This window comes from Lepisosteus oculatus, chromosome 4, assembly GCF_040954835.1.
Source record: "Lepisosteus oculatus isolate fLepOcu1 chromosome 4, fLepOcu1.hap2, whole genome shotgun sequence".
NCBI lineage: Eukaryota > Metazoa > Chordata > Actinopteri > Semionotiformes > Lepisosteidae > Lepisosteus > Lepisosteus oculatus.
In genome coordinates, this window is record NC_090699.1 from 49156252 (window position 1) to 49177448 (window position 21197).

The 21197-nt window shown below is 36.2% G+C and overlaps 1 protein-coding gene and 1 long non-coding RNA gene across 3 annotated transcripts in view; one reads left to right on the top strand and one right to left on the bottom strand.

The window, feature by feature from the left end:
• adamts9 (ADAM metallopeptidase with thrombospondin type 1 motif, 9) overlaps positions 1 to 8213 on the bottom strand; it is a 45719-nt gene extending 37506 nt beyond the window's left edge. For both annotated transcript variants that reach the window (XM_015347263.2, XM_069189341.1), the window contains exons 1-8: positions 7852 to 8213; positions 7203 to 7600; positions 5200 to 5362; positions 2063 to 2349; positions 1511 to 1594; positions 1284 to 1408; positions 776 to 816; positions 450 to 555 (exon numbers count right to left, since the gene is read on the bottom strand). In XM_015347263.2, coding sequence (XP_015202749.1) covers positions 450 to 555; positions 776 to 816; positions 1284 to 1408; positions 1511 to 1594; positions 2063 to 2349; positions 5200 to 5362; positions 7203 to 7600; positions 7852 to 7954 — 1307 coding nt within the window. In that variant the 5' untranslated portion in view covers positions 7955 to 8213. The remainder of the gene's footprint in view (positions 1 to 449; positions 556 to 775; positions 817 to 1283; positions 1409 to 1510; positions 1595 to 2062; positions 2350 to 5199; positions 5363 to 7202; positions 7601 to 7851) is intronic.
• Positions 6362 to 19913, top strand: LOC107077375 (uncharacterized). The gene is made up of 3 exons (XR_001478422.2): positions 6362 to 6542; positions 18418 to 18466; positions 19592 to 19913. It is a non-coding gene; the product is annotated as an uncharacterized lncRNA (long non-coding RNA).
• The last annotated feature ends 1284 nt before the right edge of the window (positions 19914 to 21197 follow it).

Genomic DNA, 21197 nt, shown 5'->3' on the forward strand with positions numbered 1-21197 from the left:
TCATATCAGTTGGAGATTTTATATAAGCTTTCAAAAGGAAGAAATCTGAATTGTAGCTTGTGACTTAGTGAGTGTAAGGCAATGGCCAGCAATACAAATTATTAATAAAATTTGCAGCCTTGAGAAACACATTATAAAGCATTACACTGAGACACATACACTGCTTAAAATGTCAAGAGCAAGTCACTAGCAGCTGCCATTAAGACCACATCAGTGATTTGATCCACCATTTTCACATTTTTACTGTTTTAGGTTTCTGTGCCAAGAAAGGCAGTAACATAATATCTTAACTCGGTAATCTCAAGGGAGTTTTTTACATTCAAGTCCACTCAACCAGGAATAAATGAGGAGTAATTTCCAATCCCGGGCAACAGTACTTAAATCTAACTAAAACAGAACTTTAAGTTAAAGTAAAGCACATATTATAAGAACACTGGCACCATACTTACACATGACCGAGTTCATGTGCTATTGTAAACGCTGTGCTTAATCCATTATCTTCGCTGATGGAACAACTCCTGTAAGGGTCACACACAGTGCCTAATTCTGCTAACCCTAAAAGAAAGAATCATGAAATTTAAATTTGTCTTTACCCTTGCCAGAACAAAAACTGAAGAGGACCAACAATACAAGTACTTTAGATAAAGGATAGACATTATCTTTACTAACCAAAAAGGGATACTCTGTTCAAATAACAAAAAATATCCATCCACATAAGATGACGTCTTTTTAATCCATCTGTTCACATATTTCAGGAAGAAAAATAAAATCTTACCCAATGTATCACATTTATCACGTGCCCTGCAAATGTCCTGTCTGAAAAAGAAAAATAGTTAAAAGTTACTCAAAAAGACTTTAAGATCACAGCTCGTACCAGTGGTTATTTTTCCCCACATGTCCAAAAATATGGTTAATGACCATGTTTTCTCAGCAATTGGCAAATGAGAATACAAACAGGAACCCATGCTACTGTATAACTAGAGGATAGTATTTTGAAAAACAGAAGAAATCCACTGAAAACGAGCCATCCCAGTCCATTTTAATCAGTAAGTCAATATGTCAGCCCTAATTAAAGTAACTTGCTTGCATGGCCTGCATTCTAACTGTTTATTTGTGACCTTTCTAACAGTTTCTTCTGGAGGTCAGTGACCTTGGCTGTGTTTGAGATTTCCCTCTCTTGGGCCTTTCTGGAGAAAGATCTGGGACTAGGGCCAAACTGTATCTTCTAAGTACACCCCTAACATTATTTGTAGTATTCTCTTTTAGTTACACTGTCTCTTTACCTTGTTATGAGGATAGCAGTGTCATGATGAGAAAGGTGGTTTTCGTCAGGCTGATTCTGAGTTTGCTGCCAGATGCAGAAGTTCTTTAAAGTGGTCTGTGCATTAAATGAGATTATAGGACCATCCTAATGAATGAAACATATTTAGAATGAGCATTTTCTAGAAGAATCAGCATTTTTTCTTAATGTTGAATGTTTTGATTTTTTCAAATAAAGTATTGAACTTACCAGTTCATTTGTTATAATAACTAACTTCACAACGACAACATTAATAAGATTTCCAATGCTCGGATCTTTATAAATAGAAGATACCTGCAAAATAAGTATGCAATATATTTAGAAGCTCAAAAGGTGATTAAAATATATTGATACCTATATATGAATGTACTGAATACAGGCAGCTTTATTTTAGCAGGGATAGCAGGCTAAAACCTTGTACACTTTAACTCTGCAACTGCAGCAAGTGCATGAATTAAGTCTGATGTTCCTGGGAAAAACATGGTTCACTTCACCGCTGGAGAAACTGCCTGTTACCTCCTTTCCAGCAGTGCAAGCTGATGCCTTTGCCAGAATTAAAATTTAGGTCAGCTGGCCTCCTGCATGACGACCTACAATCGTGTGCACAGTTTTTAGAATTCAGTCCGGCAATCCACACATGCAAGACTTCTCTCTTCGATTTACAGGTTACACATTATTTAAAAATGTGCTTTGTGCAAATGCGCATCACCTATTAAATTGCCAAAAATTAAAAAAAGGCAACAAAAAAACGTGAAGACTTACAATAGACATTAATGTCAGAATGTAGTGCTGAAGGTTATTCCCGTGATGGTCAACCATCTTGTTGTCTGCCACCACCATGACTTCAACAAATCGAGGGTATGAGAGAAAACGTTTTGATCTCCTGTGGGCTCCTGAGTCAGAGGTATGGTTGCCTTTCCATTTCTTCTCGCCTGTGACCAGGTCACCTGTAGGTATCCTTCCTCGTAAAGTTTCCAAATCTTCAAACATACTGCCTGGATGTCCTTTCTTCAGTTTTCCTTTAAATCTTCTATGTCTATGTTTGTGTCCTTAAAAAATATTTAAATGAATCTGAGTACTGATCGAAGAGATTCATATTTAAAAGCGCATGAAAGCAGAGTCAAAATTGTCTTTAGCTATTTACTCTTTTTGGACATTTCAAAACATGATTTAAATTTCTAACAAAAGACAATTTAAGGTTATATACTGTATTCCAGATTATTAATGGCAATTTTTGCGGGTTTTGAAAACAAAACAAACCAACTTTAGAAACAAGAAAAATGTGCCGTTGTTTTCTTTGTATTTTCAGCCCAACTAAGCTTAACAAAACTGATCTCCCTGCCAATGCGAAAATTACATTTCAGAAATTACAGTCATTATGTGCTCTTAAAGAAAAAAAACATCCTGAACAGGCTAGGCCCCCTGACATAATATCTCAGTCTTACCTGTTTTCTTCCCAGTGTTCAAGGACTAGTTTAAATAATTAATTTGATTTGTGTTATAATGATTCAGCAAAATTTACAGAATACATAGACAAGAAAATGGAGCTAAAAAAAAGCTCTCATTGGGAACTTCATTGCTACAAAGGCCTTGGAAAAGCAGGAGAGGGAGGTTCATGTTAGGTGAGTCTGGCAAACAGCCATGGTACTAACATGGAGCCAAGCATGTCTCCTCAAGAAAAGAAAATGACATCAAATTTCTAGTATTTGTAGGAATTTAGGTTTTAGTTAATACTAGGCAACTCTTAAGTACTAAACACTTAAGACCAAGACCAAGCAGTAGTCCATTTTAATTCCTGAGGTACTTGTCATTACAAGATTATTACCCAAATTCTTAATCAGAACTACGTCGTTGCTGCTTTCCTGTTCATATCAGCCAACAATATTGTAACATCGGCCCAAGCAAAGTGTAGATGGAAGTAGCACTCCATCTTTTCACTATTTTGTCAATGAACCCCCATCTTTTCCATGTGGTTAATATTGTTGCAATAAAAGCACCGACTGACATATTATAGCATCGATAAATAAAACCCAAGCCTTGGAATGTAAGGAAATGGAAAGCTTTGATTCTGTAGTGGATGGAAGGCAACAAAATAAAGTTGGTTGTGATTAAAGTACTACCAAATCTCACTCAGCACTGCAGATGGAGAACAACAAACTGATCTTTCCTTCTACATATCCCTAGAACCACTATTCATAACACATTTGCTTGTTTAAGACATCTACAGCAAGACTCAATATTTTTTACTGACCATTATATAAAGAGAGAAATGTCACAGGATAACATAAAGCAGCTGTTAATGGATGGATTAACACCATCCAGAATTGACCTCACAAAAATTCACATTTAAATTACTGTATAATGACTGTATTACTTTTCTACAATACCTTAATAGAACTGGACGGATTTTCTGATCTTTGTACTGTAAAGGTTAAAGGAAGTTTAAGTGGCAACAGGCAAGAGGCAACGGGAATTTGAACCAATAAACAGAGATTGTTTGATACCATACTTTATCTTCTGCATAAAATCTGCTTTCCTGTTTGAGATCTGCAAATGCATACTATAGAAAATTATTCTTAGAAAATAAAAGTCATTACGTCACATTTTTCAAATACATTAGTAGGTTCTGACAGCTGCATTTTATTCTCATTCAGAATTTTTTTAATGCATTCTTTAACAAATAATATCATCATAGCCCAAATATCTACTGTAAAGATCAAAAACAGTTTTAACAAGTTTCAATGAATACAAATCCTACTAACATTGAAGAGTTTTAGACACAATATTATCTAAAAATAAAATCAATTTGCTCCTGTTTATTTACTGCACTGAGTGCAGCTTCTACAATATGTTCTTGCATAACATTATGTGAAGAAAGGGATGGAGGGCAGATTTTTAGTTCTCATAATGTAACTTTGTGTTCTGTTAGTAACAGATCTTTTTAAACACAGTTTGTTATCAGAGCCAAGTCAATAATCATCATTCACTACCAAAGTGGAGAGATGACGACCAACTTAAAGCAGTTACGAACCAAATACATACAAAACTTAGCAGGACTGAAACTTGTTTGGCTTTAGCCTAAGGTGACAATTTATCAACAACTTCAAGGCAAATTCCAACATGCATATCACATATCTCTTTAAACCTGAAATAAGACAGTGGGAGCTCAGGCAAGTATCTGAGAAATACAACTCTGTAGTGACATTTGCTATATTATTAACTTTCATAAAATAAAGCAGCTTCTACTCCTCCAATGTTTCTTCAGGAGTTTCATTCTGGAGCAAAAACCTACTGTATCTAAAACAAAACAGCATTCTAGCCAGTGACAGACCTGTAGCTGCAAAACAAACACTACATTGTTCTGAGCAGACAGGACAAAAAAGAGAAATGTTTTCACTTCGATTTTTTTAAAGAGCAAACACATTTTGCCAGCACAATATATTACATGTTCCACTTATCTTGAAACTTTTAATTTCATCAGTTCAAAATGGACTGAATGACCCCATCCAGCTTGCAGACCTTTCTCATGATCTAAAATGTTTGAAATTCCTACAGTAGGCTCTTCTTTCATCTCACTGAAACTTTCACACTGTCCACAAAGCACCTGACTCTTGATAAGTGACTGTTTTGCTTTAACATTATGGATTTAGCTTGGTTACTGAATTGTGAAGGGAAGTTTTAGTCTAATTTTATCCTCCTGTTCAGGTAAGAGGGACATGTGATATACTTAACCAAAGTCGTTATTTTTGGTGAGGCACAAATGAGTATTGAAGTGAGAGGAACATTCTCTGTGCGTGTTCAATCCATTGAAGACAGTGAAAATGGTCATGATTGCGTGTCATTGCTTATGTTTCGTATCACAAAAAATACATCAGTTCAGATCATCAACATGCATTTACCTGAAACATCACACGTATTTATGTCTCCTGCTGTTTTTTTCACAGGAGCATCCTTTCTGTAGACAAGATGAGGTTTGTTGTGTTCTTCTTCATAGTATTTCCCATTGTAGCTGTGGAGAGGTTCTACAAAATATTCCCCTTCAGGAGACCTAAAAGTGCCAAGCTTTAGAAACAAAAATGGGTAGTTTTGCTTAAGTGATCAACATACGTGATAAACACTTGAAATTTTATCTTACATACCCTGCTCTAAATACAGCTGTAGTTAGAAATAGTTCAGAAATAAAAAAAACATATCACAACAAAATAACTTTTGAAGCCCACTCCTGATTCTTACACATCGAAAGGGACAAGTGCTATTTGTATTTTGTGAAGGCTGTACTTTTAAACTTCTGTTTAGTAAACAAGCATGCTTGAACATCAAAGTAATTTGTACACCTTTCAACTTAGATCAGCACTGCCTGAATGCTAAAACTGAGTCTCCACATTCGCTAATTCAGGAAAAGAAAACTGGTTCTCTGCTGGGCTTTTATCACTACTGACCAAGTAAACAGAAAAAAGTAGAACGTAAACAATACAGATCAAGACACTGACTTGCACACAACTTAACCGATAAACTGCGTCACAGTAATAAAGGTAATCAGTTGTGGCTTTTTCACACTCACATTACAAGTAGTAAAGTTCCGACTTGCAGTTAGAATTGTTCTGGTAAACAATCACTTATTTTAGGAAACTGTTTTGTTTGTTTTTATTTTCTAAACAAAATAAAAGTATCGTGTTGGACTGCCATATTAATGTCCATCATGTTCAAAAATTCTTTTAAGGTGGTTTTATGGATGATAACATTATGCCTTGCCCTATTCAAGATATTCACTAGTGCAATTCAATCAGAATATCTGTACACCCTAAAACCTAATTGATTTACATCGGCCATAGTGCACGACTCATACTCGCTCAAAAAAGGGATACCCTGAATTTATCGTTTAAAAAAGACTGTTGTGTCCGTGCAACCGGTTCCTTAAAAGAGTCATTGCTGGGGTAGTTAAGTCGGAACCGCCCACGCAAAGACATCCCAAACAATTCTTACCAGGTAAACAAACTAATACTACGCAGGCATCTTCAACGCAACGCATTTGGTGAGTCGTGAGTTGACCTACTTGTAATTTTTGAGAGAGGCTTTTTTTAAAATAAGTGCATTCCTTGTCTGTTCTATTTCTTGAGCACGTGGGAAACTCGATAAAATGGAAATCGTTACTGTTTATAAATCAGCGCAGTTACAGGGTCTGTCTCGGGGCTATCCCTCTTTGGAAGGATGGAGGAAAACAACTTTTTTTGCAATTACTTGGGTAAGTACATAATCTCTCAAACATGAACGTTAAAATGTCTTCTAAAACTGCACTAAAGCTAAACACAACTAAATTTCTGAGTTCAAAGGCAACGGTAGCTCTGTAAGTGTCCGTTAACGTTTGTTAATGTGTGCGCATCAATCAACCTAAGTTCTACTTCTTACACTAGTGAGGATTTTTCAACAAATTGTTTAAACCTTGAGAAATTCTATAGATATCACTTTAGATAATACAATCCAGTAGTGCGCAGAATTTGCCAACAGCTTTTCAAGATTCTCCCCTCCCACAAAAACCCACTCAGGTCAAATTGACGTCATATTGACAGTGGTGCTTTCTCTTGGTGTACATGTAACGTCATCAGCTGCAGTTTTTTTAAAGAAATACGACTTATTGGCCAGTACATGCTTGCACATCTGTATGTGGTGAGCATAAGTGCAGTGCAGTTTTCAATTTACAACAGATTTCCATGTAAGTGTATGCTTCTTATCATAAAGGCGCAGTTACGCGCTACAGAAAGTAATATTTTCTAATTTATACTTTTAAGATCGTAAGACTGTGAAGCAACAAAGAAAAAAGGCATTAAGCATATTAAAAGGGGGTCTTTTTACACTTTGGAAATAATGTGGTGGGGAAAAAATATTGAAATGAGCCCCTACTCACCAATCCTGAACAGAGGCTAATGATTGCAGCGTGTTCTAGTTTTGCGTTTACGTGCCCTTTATAGAAACAGTGCTTGTAATCGGTATCTTCTTCTTCTTCCCCATCTGATGAAAAATCCGTACGGTTATTTCTGAGTACTCCCAGTAACGTGACCGTGTAGGAGGGTGCAACAAATCCAGAGTCGGGTGTGAGGTTAAGGTGAAAATGCTGTCCAAAAGCCGATATTCTGTAATGAATTTGCGATTCAGACGTGGCCCAGGGATCAATGAGGTTGCCTGAGCTATCAATGCTCCGTTTTCTCCTTTTGAAGTGCATGCTTGTGGGCACTGCCTCGCCAGATTCATTCACCCTTTCAGGAGTCACTATCTCAAACACACTCAGCTGCTCCAGCAGTTTTGCTGAAAACGGGAGAAAAAAGATTAAGAGGACACGAAGTGGTCACACATAAGACATATTTTCAATTTGCAAGGATTATATTACTTTGAGTTTTTCAACTAAACCTATAAAACAATGTTTTTGTAGCCTGAATATCCTAGAAGTTAGCAAACAATGTATGCTACATACTTGATCATTTAAGTCCAGAAGAAAATCAGAAATTCATCCGTTTTTCCCTGTAAGCATGCGTAAAAATGTATTTGGATAACTTTACCTTGTCTTGCATTTAAGATGGGTTTCCCTGTAGTTGTTGCTGCTACATTCAAGAAGTTTGGGAGTAGTGTTAAAAATCCCAGTGCCCAAAACACAAGATGCATGATTATCCGCCTTATTTAGAAAGCAACCCTTATATTACAGTATTCCTTCTACCCCTCTGTCAGATGGGCTTCGGTTAGAGCTCTTGTCCCAACCTTCACAGTGTAAGAGAGTGCTTCATCCAGCTTGTTTTATCTCCGACTCGTAAGTGATAGCTTTTGTATCGGTGATTTGCGTTTTATCGAAAAGCTCTCACGTAATCTCTGGTGAACATGCATAATGTAAAGAGGGGTTCAGGCACAGACAGTTCTGGTGGGATACTTTCCCCCCAGCACAGCTTGACTCAGAAAAAAATCAAAATGGGCGGGATTAAAATCTTCTTGTGTCATACAGCCAATCCCGGGGCTCAACCATAGTAGGATACTGGAGTTATTCTTTACCCAAGTCTGTAGAAAATTATATCAGTAAATAACAGGTTGCATTAATCTACACATTGGAAGGTGCAATGAAATATCACGAAAAGATGCAGTCTAATAGGTCTAAGAAAGTCTTAGCTCTTTAGATGTTTTAATTAGGGGAGTTAATGGAAGAAAAACGAAGCCGTTTCTTTCACCTGTTAACACATTTTTAGCAGTTCAAAGACGCATGATTTGAAAATACATCACAACAAAAGGAATCGTTGTGGAATTCCTGAAAACATGAAAAGTGTGAGCTTTTATACCATCGTAAAAATGATATAAACTTATTAAAAGAGGGATACGACGGACTCCCAAGATTAACTAGTGAATACACATCAGGTGAATGAGAAGTAGTAACTACAAAATTGTGTATTGGATCAAGAGTGTGTGTCCCCGGTGTTAATTTGGAATGACGCCGGTATTTAGGCACCGTCTTTTGTAATTGTAATGACAACAAGGTGTCAAGTCTTCTCTGGAAAGCGTAATATAATTTTAAAAACCGTCAGATGTTACATGTTTATTAAATTGTTTAAATTTGTTTAGGAAACGCCCATATCTAGGGCGACGTCCAAAACACTTTTAATTTGTCTTGAAATACGAAAGAAATCGTACGTGTGGAGGAATTTTTAAAGTTATCTGAAGAGAATTACATAATTGATCATTTCCCCACAGATAACTTCCCCTTTCCTCACCCAGGGGCTCGGATAAATTCTTACAGTGCGCTATCAGAGAACTCAAGGATCTCTGGTTTGTTTCCAACAGATGGCCACACAGAAGTAATAGTTAAGGTCCAAACATTTTGATAGGAAGGATTGTAGGCAGTGTTTGCTAAAAATCAATTGTTCTGATCATTGTGAAAAGCTCGTCATTGTGATAAATTGTCCTAGACAGAAATGAATGGACTAATATTCCTGCGAGCCCTTTTATTTTCACGTGATTTGGGGAATACTTTGTGCAGTGAATTTAGATTTGCTTTTTAAAATAATTATTTAGTTAAGCCCAAAACCCTTTAAAAACTTTATTGAGGAAGGTCATTTGTCAAGATTGTAAGATGGTTGCTCACTTATGGGCAGCAAGTTTATTTGTTATATTAGTGACCTTTTCAAATGTATTTTCTTGAAGTAGTCTCTAGCTTACAATGATACCTTTGCTGATTATTATTAAGATTAAACTCAATCTTTTTACCAAATATAACACGTTTATTTAAATTTCTACTATTGGCGTGTTCCCCCAACAAGTCTGTGGAAGATACTGCATTCGCAAAAGTAAATTAAATTTTTTTTTTTAATTCTGATTGCTTTTTATTACAACCGCTTAATGTGTAAGAAACAAAAATATTGTATCTTAAAATAATTTGAAGGCAAAGTGTTTACTACTTCTGTCAGCACTGCTTCAATTCCAGACCTGGGCTGCTATCTACAGTACATGGAGGAACAAGTCATAGGTTTATTCCATGCTGAAAAGAGAGAAAGAAAACACAACGTTTCGGCGGCCGTGGTGGTGACACACCTGAAGAAGGCGCCACGGCTGAAACGTCTTTCACCTCTTTTCAGCATGGAATAAACCTATTACTTGTTCCTTTGCAGCCTACGCATGCTGATGCAGCGACCCACCTGAACATCTACATGGAGTTTGTATGTTCTCCCCATTTTTGCATAGGTTTTCTCCAGGTGCTCTAGTTTCCTTCCACAGTCTGAAAAAACAACAACAACTTGCCAGTGGTAGGTTAATTGGTGTCTGGGAAAAATGGCCCTAGGTGTGCATGTCTATGTGTCTGCCTTGCAATCCAAGGTGTACCCTGCCTTGCGCCTGTTGCTTATGTAACGGTTCTTGGGGTTTCCGCCCTTGCCACTCCTATCCTGCCAGTTTGTCCCTCACTGCCTGGGCGCGAACACAGGTCTCTGGCTTCACGTAACGGGGGACTTGCCAGCTGAGCTAAAGGAGACCTCCCTCAGCCCAGGCGGCTGAGATCCCTGTTATATGCAGAGGCATATTTGTTACACTTACCAGGATAGACAATTAGAAAATGGTGGATGAAAAATTATTCAACAAATTTAGTAAAATATCATGACACACATTATGGGTAGGTGGGTGTGATATTTCATAATTTCTCGAAAAAATACTGTTTACCTGATTTGTGTGGAACTTTATTTGCCATTTGTATAATTTTGACTATTAGCATGGTTGGATTTAATATTCATAGAGTTATTTTGTGGAATTTTGCATACGGTATTGTTAATGATTTTGATACATATCAGTGCATCTTGACATTGATGAATGGGGATACAATACTAAGTAGAGTCGTATTCAATCTACAGCTGTTTGTAAATATATTTCTTGCTAAAATAAGCATCACACTTGGTTTATCTTAAGACCTTCTGTCAATATTCCCTTTTCATTGTATATTACACCACCGTTTAAAAGGTTTAACCATTTTAGACAGAATCAAGGGTGTATTGCAATCAAGGGTTACAATATCTTTATGTTATTAGCATCAATAACTTTCTCAAACACTCCACTAGTGTTTCTTACTGCTGTAACAACTTTGACTGTTCTGAATACACCTGTATTAATACACTGTTATTGACACCTGAAGAAGGCTCCATGGCTGAAATGTTGTGTTTTCTTTCTTCTCTTTTCAGCATGGAATAAACCTATTACTTGCTATTAATACAGCTTAGTTTGGGTGAGAAGAAACAATCCTTGTCATTTAGTAATCTTTACATTGCTCAGAATCTTTTAAAATGTGATTACAACATCTCAGTGTAAACTGTAGTGCAGTCAGTTTGAAGTGTTATAGTAGCTAATCACATTACTAAATTTGATTCCAAATGATGACCATCAGATTCCCCTTGTCAATAACACCATTTGTTCCCCTCTAACTATCTATAAAGCTAAAAGGGTTATTTTTTGGGGACTAAAAGGGCCAAATTCAGATCCATCGGGATTAAAGTTGGTTTAAAATAACATGGCTACAGTTTCAGTAGAAGAAGGTCTTAGAATTAGTTTACTGCATGAAAAGAAAGACAATGAGTGAAAAGAGCAGAACAGTGCAAAATTCCTGAGACTTTTACATAGTAGTGTGTGTTTCATCCTCCAGGTTTTGCAAGTAAGTGGCTTATTGTAGAAGTATCTTATTTACATGCTTATTATAGCAACACTGATACTATTGTATAATTTACTATTGTTTGTGAGCCTCCATTTGAAGAAATATCCATTCTCCAGGTTTAGATGGTTGCAGGCACAAAGCTTTAAAAGTATTATAAAACCAAGGCTTGATGTGATTTTTCTATTTTCTTGGAAAAAAAACACTGTGATGAGTAAGCCGTAGGTGGGAAATAATTATTGTGCTCAGTCGCTTAGGAGTATGTTCCACACAGCCACATTATCACACATGCATGTACCAACAGCTCTTAACAATTCCTAATCACAAACTGCAAGCAGTGCTCTTGTCTCCTGATAAAGTGAACTGTTCATGATGCAGGAACAAGTAAACAAAATATTTATACATTCATGTTTCTCAGTGATGTTTGTTTGCACTGACATCAGTTCATACCTAAGTCTTTCAGTTGAGTCATATGTGTCACTCCTCAGTGTTCAGTTGTTTTTCTTGAGAATCTATGGGGAAAAAAACTATGTTCATTCTGTTGCCAAATGATAAATTCAACTTTAAAAAATGTCAATGTATTTTTGACTGGTAGGATGTGCTGGAGATTCCATCTGCTATAAACACCATTTTATAAATCCACATTGTATTGTTTTAAAACAAGCTTTAGCAATATGGCCCAATTATTATCTGTTTTAGTTCATTTGTATCTCTAATTTGCTAATTTGTCCCATGTTGTATGTGTGTGCATGTTTCCCACATTTCTCTGACCAGGAATAACCAGCATTCTGATAATAGATGGTTGGATCATGATGTCGTCATCCAAACAACCTCACTCACAGGTTCCTTGTCAGTGGAGAAATGATAAGGTGTGGTGACTGGTCTTGCCCCCTGGTGACAGACTCCTTTCATGTGTCTGGGATGCTCTTAGAAGATGTCATGCACCCCAGCCATGGTCTCCTGAAACTAGTCCACACTGCCTTAAGAAAGGAGTGGAAGAGAATCCCATTAGAGTTTACCAGGTTCTTGTTTTAGGCACACAGCTCTGTTCAAAGGATAGATTTCCCTTTTTGGAAATACTGAGCACAATTTGTTTCCTTGAAAATATTATAAAGGAATCTTTACTGAATATAAACCAAAGCACTCGGTGTTCTTAAATGGCAAATGGGATTTTAAGATCATTTTGCCATCAACATTTAAACTGACAGTCGGTCTTATGTATGTGCGTGTTACTTTTAATGTAACTATACCCTGTTGTGAGGAAATTGGCTATTTTAAATAATTACTGAAGGCACTGGTGATTACTGTTGTGTAGATGGTGTAGAATTATCTTATGTGGTTTCAGAAACCTCAGGAAAGTTGACTTTTCAGACGAAACTGTTAAAAGGGTACAAAAGCTTGCAATTCTGTGTGTAAAGTGTTTACTCAGGCTGTATAGAATATAAATGTAATGTACATGCAGTGTTTTGAGCAAGTAATATTTCTGTAAAAAGCTTTTTAGAGGGTAAAGTAAGTACTTTAGAAACTGCAGTAACACAAATGGCAAATGTGAAATTGTTAATATTTTATTTTATTTTATTAGATTTTCTTCGGAAATGAGACATCTTGACAGATTATGCTTGCCTAATCTGCAAGGCACTAAACTTTAGGCAAATGTCTGAGTGCTTGACTATGAGCACAGTGTTAGGATATTTTTTTATATGTGTTGCAAAATGTGATTTTGAAGCTGTGCTTTGAGCAGTGTTTAATAATTAGCTCTAGGGACACTGATCAGCATAACATTTCGTGGTGAGGTGATTTTGATGATGGCACAAACTATATTTCATTTGCATTTTTAAAAGAACCATCTTGGGTGTTTTTTAACCCAATCCTCAGAGCACACAGTTCTGTAGACCAATGCTTCCTAACCCTGGTCCAAAATTGCTGGTAAATTGATTTCAGTTTTTCTGTTTGGGACATATTTTAAAATTAATTTAATACATTTAAAATTTGCATTCTTTTGTAGCTTGGACATTCTCCTGAGTAGTATGGGAATTAATGGACTTCTGACCTGGTTGTCATTGTATGGTTTTGAAGAGATAAGACCCTTGCAGCCGATGCTTTCTCTAGCCAAGGTAGTCCTGGTAAAAGTTGATCTTGTTGCACATCTTCATGCTGGCCTTGAGGGCATCTGTTAAGTGTTTCCTGTGCCCTTCTTACATCTGGACAAAATAATAAACTTGCTTTGGGAATTGGAAATTTGGACAATGTGTTTAGTCCAGCAAAATTAATATCAGATGATAATCACCTTGATTACAAACAATGATGCTAATAATCAAGGGACAGGCCATTAACTTCAGTGCTAAGGCAGTAACTACATCTTGAATTTGCCCTTGCACCAAGGTGATCAAAATCAGAATACTTCAACCTCTGAGACAGTTTTTCAGTTAAGATCAGGTTGTAAGAAAAAAAAGTACAATTTAGATTTTTAGGTGGGGGCCAGACTGTACTCTATACATGCATACATATATGCTTTGAAAATTAAATTATTTTATGTGACGTTACACATGGCTACCTTAAAATTGACACTGATAAATTCTCAGAAGAGAGGTGTATACAGTATACCTGTATATGCATATTTCATTAGCAAGTTATAAAATGCATGCAGCCACACAAAGCAAAAAAGAAGTGCTTGATTGCAGAATTATAAAGACTGCAATGTAGACTCCTAAAACAGTAACAATCCCTTTGTTTTTCTGCAATATATAATGTTCTTACAAGAGACAATAGTGAGGACTTACATATACGTATTTTACAAGAGAAGCACACATGTTTTATTACAGTATTCACGACTAGTTAGTCTTTTTGACTGTAATTCCAGTAAGGGAATGATTAATTTAATGCTGTCTTCAAGTAAGATGCATGTTTTTAATTATAAACACATATATAACTCAAAGCCTATAAATACATCACTAGTACAGATTTTCTAGGAAAAGGTTAGAAGACTGTTGGTGTTATGCTGTGTCTGAATGAAACGGGGATAGAAAAGAAAAATGTCTTGACTCCTGTGGTCCTCATGTCTTGGAGCCCTATCAAATGTAATCTGATCTTTAACTCTTTCTTTCCTCACGTTTCCCTTACAGAGTGACAGAATTGTAGCAGAAAGTACAGATTTATGTTGTTGGAACAAGAAGTAGAGTTCCATGCATTTCTAGATTTTGCTTCTTTTGGAAATGTTTAAAGGAGATTGGCATAAGATAAATACTTCAGTATCGTAGTTGTGTTTTATTCACTTCCAATTTCTTCATACTGACGTAGAGACATTATTACCACAGACCTGACAGTAGGAGTCTCAGGCAGGGTTTAATTTTGAACTACTAGTTCCTGGGTTGCGCCTCTGTGGACTGAGGGCATACTGTAACAATTTAACTGCACTTCCTCCCCAGCTCTGACAAGCAGATAAGAACACAAAATAAGTCAAGGAGTTTAATTTCTGTTTTAGATTTGGAAAATGTAACAGTGTAATGGAAAGGCTTACTGCTACCTACTTAGACATAGCTTTAATGTCGAAACAATCAAGCATTAGTCAGTTTGTTCTCTTTTGGTCAACAATTGCAAGAGTTAAATGTTTTTGGATTTACCAGTGTTATTCTATATGGATTGCTGAGCACAGATATTGACCTTTTAGCACTTCACAATTCTCTTTTGCACATAAAGTCCAAGACTTACCTCTAAACTCTGTAACATGGTAATGGTAAAATAAAACACAAGTAGTGTGTATTAATCTATAGACAGAAGCTTTTGTCTAATAAATAGTAAATAATCTTTTAAACAAATGACCCATTATATCAACACATTATATCACCTTCAATAACTGCTTATCTAATAATTCAGGGTCACAGTGGCCCAGAGCCGATTCCCAGGAAGCATTGGGCACAAGGTGGGTGGGATACACTGGATGGGATGCCATATTTTAAATATACATATATTTAAAATGCATAATACGTATTCATAGTACATAAGTATTATTTCTAGATTTAGGAAGTATGATAGGAAATTAATATTTAAATGGAAAAAAAGATGTTAAAGTAAGGTTACAAATGTGTTCATTGATAAAGGCATTTGTAACCTTGAAAAGGTTTGAGTGTATCAAATTTATTTTGGGGGCTGCTTAAAAAATTGCAGTGTGTGATCGATGATATATGTTTGATTCTCTGAAGTGTTTGATATGTCAGTGACGTCTTGGCTCTTAGAAAGCAACCAGTGGTCTGGAAAGATGCTTCGCTGAGACATCATGTCTCCCTTGAGAGCTGGAATTTTGGCAAAGTTGTACTCTCTATGGTATGCATTAAGCACCCTTCAAAAATCCAGAAATGGTAATAGCTGTGAGTGTATTAAAGATTTAAATTTCCATGGTGATTAGAATTTTCTGTGAGGCTTATACAGGTATTCATCATAAACTGAAGAATGTTCTGATCACTGCTACTGTACTTGCTGTTCCATACTGTCAGACAGGTGATGCAATTGAATGAATGTGACTTTCAACTCATACTTGGGAACAAACTTGGAAATTGAGAATGCACATCAGAAATAAGTATTATGTTCCACCCGTATTATTGTAAAAGTAATGACATAATTAGAACTAATTAGAAAGGTACATTCTGTCCTCTTCTCAATTGTAGTTGTACCAGTTTTCCCAGGCCAATTTCTGAATTTGAGTATTTTGTATTTAAAATTTAGAATTTTTATACACACTTCCTGTGTAACTTGAATATGAATCCTAAATAGAAAACATGTTAAATCCATGACATTACATATGTGACCATTATGGAACTATGCTAAAACATGCCTATCAGAATTAAAAAGCACAGTACATGATAGTGAGTTTCCATCGAGTACAATCATTGAAAGTTCTTTTAAATGTTATATTTGTTCAAAACAGAGTACTTAATAGTAACATACTAGTTACCAAATAGTAACCAAAACTAGAAAATCTATTTTCCTTTAAAATCTATTTAAACTTTAAACTTTTACTTTAAACAACTAACCCTTAGCACTCATAAATATAATATACTATACAGTATATATTATAAATTGTTTTGTTTCTTATTGCACCATATACAATTTTCTTTCTCAAATTTCAGAGACAAAGATAGCTTTGTGGTATTGAGGTATGTTGTTCATTGCAGCTTTTATTACATAAATCTATATTATCCCAGGTCATCATTCCACTGATGAGGATGACATGCAGAACTGCTCTTTTAAGATATTCCTGTTTATTAGCAGTGCTTTCTTTGACCACCATGTTCAGCTCCCAATCAATATTGGAAAAAGCATTAAATACATCATGCAGGTCTTTTTCATTCATGTGCATATCTGCCATAGGAAGAAATGAAGAATTTAGTGTTTTTCTTTGTTAACATTCTTATTTCCTGATATTTATAGTGCATATTGACCCATGATGTGTTTACATGTGAACTCGTACGTACTGTAGATGGTTTCTTATGTCATCATTTATTTCACAACAAAGTACTTGTAAGATTTGTACAACAGTCATAGCAACTAAACATTATAGTGCGAGTCACCTTATGACTTTGCTTAGGACATCAGGGGAACATTTAGTGCATAATGAATCATTAATGTACAGCATTGTATCTGCAGTTATTCAAAGTGTACTGTGCCAGGTCATGTACAGTATGACTCAGGTGAAAAATTGTATTCTTCTCTTCTTTTTATACATTTGACATGAAGAACATCCGTCGTATTCTCTAGAGAAAAATCAGGCCGTGAACGTGCTAGGAGGAGCACAAGAACAGCAACCTGGTTCCTGTGAAAGGAAAACTGGCTTGATAAACGGCTTGATAAATAGGCTTGAGAATTCACTCATACTTATTACTTCCTGTATGATAAAACTATTTGCACTTCCAACTGTAATTGAATAAACACCCAGAAGCTCAAACCCTAACTGTGCTACAACCTTCTTCACAGCATGTAAAAAAGAAAAGTACAATATTACTGTAAATTAGGAGGTGATGCTGTATGAAAGTGAAGTCGACAATACAAGTTATAGTGCCTGCAATGCATTGCATTAAGTCTCATCTCAAGGGGTTTTATCCAACTGGTCATTTATCCAAGAGGTCATTGAATTTAAAATTCATTAACACTTTGGAGATATCCACCCATAATCCGAAAGCTGCTTCTTTTTGGCTAGAGCTGCAGCAACCCAGGGCCTGTGCCAAAAGCACACGACACAAGGCAGGTCTACACCCTGGGTGGGACAGGTGGCAGTCCACCACAGGACATGCACACACAAGCCCTTGGGGATAATATAGAGACGCCAGCATATCATCACAAAGTAGGAGAAAAATCAAGCTTACATAAGATGAACGCAGTAGGTGCCCCGTTCCAAACTCACACCCAGGAGCCCAGGGCTGTGAGGCAGCAGCACTCAACTCTGTGTCACTGTGCTGCCCCCTTCTTCAGCATCTAACACACCTAATGTAAGAAAAAATAATTTAATGTTCTTTGTAGAATTTAGCAAGAGTCGATTTTTATTAAGGGAACCCAACAATATCATGTCCTGTGACAACACAAAGACATGATACAGGCTTATTGGAAGCTCTTCAGAGAATTTAAAGGCATCCCAGTTTACCTCTAGGAAACACAGCAGATGAAATGAGCCAAACTGTGGTGCTTTGAAGTGCATATTGACCTATGGTGAGATTACATATGCTGTAAAATAGCTTGCTGGATGTTTCCCAAGTGGTCATTCATTTGATAAGAAATCTTTTATAGCTCTCATTCAGCACTCGCAACAAATAATGCCTATAGTATAATGTATTTTAGCAATCTACTTGCATGATATTTGGAAAAAGTAGTTTTGTAAGAATTTTTTGAGAGGGCTTATACTTGTCATATAGGATAGAAATATGGATATTCTGTTCATGATGTGATAGTGTTTTCATTTTTTCTTTTTCCAAAGTATTTTGGCTGATGAATCTGAGGCAAGAGGAGAGATTTCCCATTTTGAGGTAATTGTAACTATATCTGGTCAAGTGGTGTACCATGTGACTCAAGGACCCTGGTTAACACTTGTGAAAGATGTGTACTGCTATTCATCAGCCACCGTGGGAAAGAGGAGGCGTCTGTGAGCATACTTAGGCTGTGATAGTGGATGCCAAAGCATGCAGCTTGTCATTCTGTGCAATAGCTGCATTAATAATATACCAGGCACGACAGTCTCCCAGGTACTCTTTAAGAGGCAATATTTACAGGAATCGATAATAGAAAACACATTTATGTCGAAGTATTGATGGATCAAACCTGTGATGCGTGAAACACATTACTATAGTAAGAGTTCTGTAGATGTGGAAGAAAAATAAAAATTCAACGTATTCATGAAACATTTGTTTTCATTTGAATTACTTGCCGAGTACGATTTATTAAGCTGCAGTTTCGATTCTCATTTTTTATTAAGAAGTAGGGGCACTGTAGCCTTGGGAATTATTACAGTTTGATTACACTATATTTCATTAGAACATGTGACAAATGTGATCAAAAACAAATCTGTAGTCTCAGTATATATTATGTCATGTCATTCTGGATAAATGTATTGAAATATTTTATAGTCCCTGCATATGTTAATATGTTGCAACAGATTTTTTTATTTTGTATTTAAACTTAAAATAATTATCTTAAAGTTTAGACTGGTCATGATCTTCCTGCTTGTGTACAGTCCGTCCAACTCTGTATGGTTAATAAGAAAAGGTGATGTTAAATTTCTAAGTTTCTATTCGGTTGACAAAATACACAGATTAGAATAAGAAATGCTTACAGAAGAGAAATGTAATACTCAGTCTCATTTTTTTTTCAATCAAATCATTTATAAATAAATTATAGAAAATATTTTCAATGTGCAAATTTCTTACTTGTCGAAATAAAAACATTAAAGTTGGTAATGTTGGGGTATCTTCTCCCTGAGCATTACCAAGTCTTGTCTTCTGGTGCAGACAAATGCACCTGCTCATTTTCTGGACAGAGTGCTGTGCAGTGCCCTGTCACATTTCCCGTACAGCTGCAGCTAGCTGGTCATGGTTCTCTCATGTTGTGGTCATTGGCGAGCTGGTCCCACAGATGTTCTTTTGGACTCATTTCAGGGGAAAGAGCTGGCCAAGACAAGCCCTCGACATTCCTTTCTTGTCTTGCTAGAAAATCTACATTTCAAGATTGCCTTGAAGAAATGGAAAACCCGCTGGCTAAAGGGTTTCATCAGCTCGGTATCACTGAGCAGTAAGGTTGCTTTCAGTCTGCTCTACTCAACTCTCTGTGCCACCACATCAGTTGCCCTTTGACCCACAGAAATTGGCAGTTTCATCTCTTTAACTTTCACCCCCAGCTTTCAGTTATGAGAAAAAAATAATGAATAGATAACAACCCGCCTGACTAATAAAGCTTCTATATTGATGTGAAACACCTGTACCAAGTGTGTGGTTATCATTTTTCATGCTCTGCTAAGATAATCACTTATTTCTGCTCTATTATGGTACACATACCAGTGTTTGTGTTACATTCCATTTGTAAAACATTTCAAACATTTAGAAAGAGAAGAAGACAGCAGCTGGACCGCTCTTGTAGTTTCTTTCTCATGTTAAATAAGGAAAGTAAATCAGTTCCAAGCAGCACTAGAGCCAAGGTGTAGGTTACTTTATATTTTGATTAATCAGATAGTATTGGGGATGGGAACATGGGTTTTAAGACTAAATCAATTTCCCCAACTAATTCATGGAAGATGCAAGGTATCATTAGCTCAAAATACAAACAAAATATTGACAACTGCATGCCTGTTTACACTGTTCCAAAAAATAACTTTGTTACTTAACAGAATGATGTTACTTAAATTAACAAGGGACCCTCAGCAGGATTTGATTTTCACAGAGGTACCTTGGAAAAGTAATTTCACGTTATTTGTCACCAGGTGATCTTTTGTCCTCTTCTGGCATGGTCATGTTAAATGGCTTTGTGGTTGATTGGATTAAATGCTCTGTTCTTATGTTTTGTTAAATAGCAAATTAAAAGTATTTTTTTAATAGTGGTAGTGTGGGTGTGTTTCCATTTCATGTTTATGTTGCAGTTTGTTAAATCTGCTAGACAGTATAAAATGCAACAAAGTTATTTCTTTAAAATGGCACGTTTCATCTAAAAATGTCCCCGTCTATTGTGGCTGCCATTGGACTTTCTTTTGTTTTATTATATGTAGTTGTGTGTTCTGGGTCACAAATTCTATTCTCTTGCTGTCAGTGCTTTGAGAATAGCTTGGACCAGTTCCTGCTGGCAAGTGTACTGTGAACTTGGCTGGATATAACTTTTCAAACCTTGTGCAGATGACAGTTTCACAGCAGTGAACAAAGCTACATGGTCGGGCATCCATCACAGATTTGTATTTGTATTTCCAAAATACACGTTCTGGACACCTAACACATTGCCTTATACAGTACAGATATGCTGTGGAGGACTATGTGTCATGCATATCCACACACGCAGACACCTCCAAAAATACAGTGCCTAAAAACATTAGAAAAACAAGCCCTCCTAATTTGCACAATGTTTAGGAACACCTGTTTTCACCAAACAAAAAAATAATAATTTGCAGATTTATTCTAGGAATTAGAATAGCAGCTATTCCTATGACTCAAAAGTACATTCCAAATATAATCATTGGGTGCTGTACTGTACCTGCTAAACTGGAATATACAGTACAGTAAT